Raw genomic sequence first — 3,946 nt, 5'->3', positions numbered from 1 at the left:
GTGGTCAGGAGCTGCTGCTTAACCTGTTCGCACTTTCGTACAGTACAGTAGCGAGGATTGGTGTAAGGCTATGAGCATGGTCGTGTTTTATATCTTTGTTTGTGGGGTGGGGGGGGGGAGCCGAGAGGAGAGAGGGAGAGAAGAGCCGAGAGAGCACCGAGTCGGCGAAGACGGAGGTGTACGAGGGCGTCTTGGCGGGTGCGGTCAGCTTCTTGCCCGTCGCGACCTCGAACTTTGGCACGCCGTGGTACTTGTCTGACGCAGCCTCTGCGGGCGGGTAGCCCTTGCCTTTGTCAGTCTTGATGTGCAGCAGGACGGGCTGCTTGCCGCCGCGGTCGCGGATGTTTTCGAGGATCGGGACGAGGTTGTCGAGATCGTGCCCGTCCACGGGGCCGATGTAGTAGAATCCGAGCTCCTGTTCACAGCTGGAGGTGTGAGTGGACGCCGTTCACAGCGCACGGGGCCGATGGAGTCGAAGCCGAGCTCCTCGAAGAGCGTGCCTCCCGACACCATGCCGCGCGCGTACTCGTCGATCTTTGCGTTGGCCTGCTGGATCTCGGACGGGAAGAGCCGGTTGATCGACTTTGCGATGTCGCGGAAGTCTTGGAACGGCTTCGAGGCGATCAGGCGAGACGTGTACGCCGAGAGCGAGCCAGCCGGCACGGTGCCTCCGGCAGAGGGGGTGCCCGTCGGCAGCGAGACCTGGCCATTGTCGTTGTAGATGACGACGATCCGCGAGTTGAGGTAGGCGGCGTTGTTCATCGCCTCGTAGGCCATGCCGCCGGTGATGGCGCCGTCGCCAATCACGGCGACCGAAGTTCGTTCCTGGTCGAGGCCTCGCAGCTCGTGCGCCACGGCCATGCCCAGCGCCGCAGAGATGGAGGTGGTGGAGTGGCCCGCGCCAAAGGCGTCGTACTCCTAAGGGGCGGGTGGGGGAGGGGGGGGGGGAGGGGGGGGTTGGGGGCGGGGGGGTTTGGGGGCTGAGCGGGGCGGGGCAGGGGCGGGGGAGTGTGTCGCAGGTGAGGCTGCTGCGGCTGCGGCTGCCGTCGCTGCTGTCATCGCTGAGCCGCTGAGCGGTGGCGCTGAGCGCCCAGCCGAGCGTGGTGCTGGCGGCGTGTTGGCATGGCTTGGGTGCGACTGTCGCCGTGTGGTGCAGGCGGTGGAACGGCATGCGGGTGGCTTTGCGCGTGTCGCAGGGAGGGGGCGGGGGGGGGAGCAGCGGGCAGGGCGGCGCGGCCGGCGTGGCGGTCGGCGGCGGCCAGGCCCGAGCAGGGGTGCCGCGGCGTCGCGGCGGGCGGGTGGGAGGAGCGCGGGCAACGCCTCCGACGGAGGTTTGCAGATCAGAGGGCGGGGCAAGGCGTCGGCAGAGGGAGTGGGTCAGAGTCACTGCGTACCGACTCTGACCGCTTGGCAAAGCCGCTGAGCCCGCCGGCCTGCCGGAGGGTGGGCATGCGCTCGCGCCGACCCGTCAGGATCTTGTGCGGGTACACCTGCAGGGGCGCACAGGCGCCAGCGGTGAGGCAGAGAGGGCACTTCCCGACAGGCCGGATCACAGGGCCGGATCAAAGGTCGCTGCTGGCACGCGCGCGGTGGGCTGCAGCGCGAGGGCGCGTCGGGTCCGAAGCGGACGGGGCGGTGGAGCAGTGCAGGTGCAGCGCCGCCGCCTCGCGGCCAGGCGAGGGCGGGGCGCGCGCCTGGTGCGACACGTCCCAGATCACCGGGTCGGCCGGCGTGTTGAAGACGTAGTGCAGCGCGACGGTGAGCTCGACGACTCCGAGCGAGGAGCCGAGGTGTCCTCCGGTTTTGGAGACGGCGTTGATGGTCTCCCACCGCAGCTCATGCGACAGCTGCTTGAGCTCCGCCAGCGAGAAGCCCTTGAGGTCGTTGGGCGTCGAGACGGTGTCCAGAAGCGGTGTGGACCGCGGCCCGGCGTACGGAGGCCCCGGCTGCTGCTGCTGCTGCATGCACGCGTGCGCACGCGACGTGGCGCACGCGGTGCGCGCGCTGCCCAGCCCGAGCGACGGGGCACTGTACAACCCGAGCAGGAGGCTCATGGAAATGCTGGAATGATGTGCGCTGGAGAAGCTTGGGCAGATCGGCGAGCACACGAGGGAGAAAAAACTTTCGGCTCTGACTGCAGTCCAAGTGTCCCTGATCGTCGGGACCCTGTCCTCCTCCCCCATCCCTCGTCTGGGTTTGTCTGTTTTCTTTCTTTCTTTCTGTCCCTGATCGTCCTTACAAGATCCTGCTTGTGCAGGTGGGGACCCTGTCCTTCTCCCACCCCGAGTGTGTGTGTGTGTGTGTGTGTGTGTGTACTTGAGTCAGTCGGTCAATCAGTCGGTCAGTGGCGAGCAGAGAGAGGAAGTTCAGATGGAAGTGGAGAGGGGAGGCGATAGCGAGGCAGCGGGGAGCAGTGGGCGGAGTGGGCTTGATGGAGCGGAGTCGAGAGGCGACATGGTGGGAGGAGGGAGCTATGCTGAGGAGGACGACGAGCTTATGCTGGAGATTTTTGCACTGCCATGTCGCAGACGACTGCTGGATCGGCCGTCGCTACGACCTTCCTGCAAAGGATCTTACAACAAAACTCCCTCGCACAACACTGGGCACGGGACTGGCGCGCACTGGCACTAACACAGGAGTTACCGGGAGCTCTCCAAGCTGTCTTGGGTGGTAGAAATGGTCCTTCTGGAGCTCGCACCACACCACCCGGCACCTCGAAATCACCGAAGGCCGCCGGCGACGCGAGCTCGCTCACAGCTCCCGGCACGTACAGCCGCCCTCCCGGACAGTACCATCTGGCAAAGAGCTGCTTCGCAGCCCGCATGATCGCAATGTTCACCGCACCGCCTCGCCCAAGCAAGGCGACGGCGGTCGCGTTCTGCGCGTCGCTGTACCACTTGCGGAATGAATTTGCGCTCGCCGTGATCGCTGACACATCGCCACCGATCGCAGCGATTGCGCCTGTGACCACCGTCCGCAGCTCACGCACCAGCTCCACGCTCACACCCTCGCGTCGGAATTCATTGAAGTAGCCGCCCATCGGGAAGGTGTCCTGCGGGGTCGAGCGGCTACGCAGCCTCGACGCCTTCAACTGGACGCTGAACCGCTGTCCTAGCTACGACGATCGCATCCACCACAGCCGCCTCGCCTTCCAGCACGTCACTACCTGGCTACGTGCCGAGTGCACTGAGGTCGGAGCGGCGACTGGCGAGGGTGTTGGATAGGTGCTGAAACAAGATTCTTTTGCGCACGGCAGCCGAGACCGCGCAGCGCAGTCCTATCAGTAACAAGCCTGAGCCGTCCCGAACCGCACTTATCTCGGGTCTGCAAGCTCACACTGGCTGGTGATGCCACCGAGAGGGCTCCAGATTGACTCCGGTGGACCCCATCCGAGGCGATTGCGAGGGCACGTTCCGGAGGTCATCATCGGCGCCATCGACCGTGATACGTCTCGTCCCGCAGCTCTCATGCGCCGAACGGATGCATGCAGTCATAATATGTAGGCCTTCTCTCCCGAAGTTTTGAGCAATAGCCGCAAACAACACTTTTTGGCACTTGCATCGCGACAAGGTCACACCGGACTTGGAGCACTTGGAGTGCGGTCAGTAACCTCACGCCCAGGACCGGGGAGCTGAGAAGCGCACCCAGTTGGCCGGACGCTCGGTATCGGGCTACGGGCTAGAGAGCCCTGACCCCTAAGAGCTAAGTAAGGGGGGGGGTGCGCGGTCGCAGGGCCATAACACGTCTCCGAGGGTTAGCCCCGCGTACCGGGTTTCCCCTTAACTGCAGGACGCTGCCCTCTTCCTCGACCGTGGGGGGGTGCGCGGTCGCAGGGCCATAACACGGGGTACACGGGTCTCCGAGAGGGCTCCGTGTACCGGGTTTCCCCTGCAGAACGCCCCCTCTTCCTAGCCCTGGGGGGTGCGCGTTCGCAGGGCCATAACAC

At 65.3% G+C, this 3,946-nt stretch overlaps 1 protein-coding gene across 1 annotated transcript in view; it reads right to left on the bottom strand.

The window, feature by feature from the left end:
• The window catches only part of EMIHUDRAFT_440786 (hypothetical protein), a 4,383-nt gene extending 2,296 nt beyond the window's left edge, over nt 1–2,087 (bottom strand). The window contains exons 1-4 of the mRNA XM_005788301.1: nt 1,695–2,087; nt 1,395–1,490; nt 487–918; nt 158–415 (exon numbers count right to left, since the gene is read on the bottom strand). Coding sequence (XP_005788358.1) covers nt 158–415; nt 487–918; nt 1,395–1,490; nt 1,695–2,054 — 1,146 coding nt within the window. The 5' untranslated portion in view covers nt 2,055–2,087. The remainder of the gene's footprint in view (nt 1–157; nt 416–486; nt 919–1,394; nt 1,491–1,694) is intronic.
• Nucleotides 2,088–3,946: the final 1,859 nt, after the last annotated feature.

Source organism: Emiliania huxleyi, assembly GCF_000372725.1.
Source record: "Emiliania huxleyi CCMP1516 chromosome Unknown EMIHUscaffold_136, whole genome shotgun sequence".
NCBI classification, from domain to species: Eukaryota; Haptophyta; order Isochrysidales; family Noelaerhabdaceae; genus Emiliania; species Emiliania huxleyi.
This window is presented reverse-complemented; position numbering and strand designations above follow the sequence as displayed.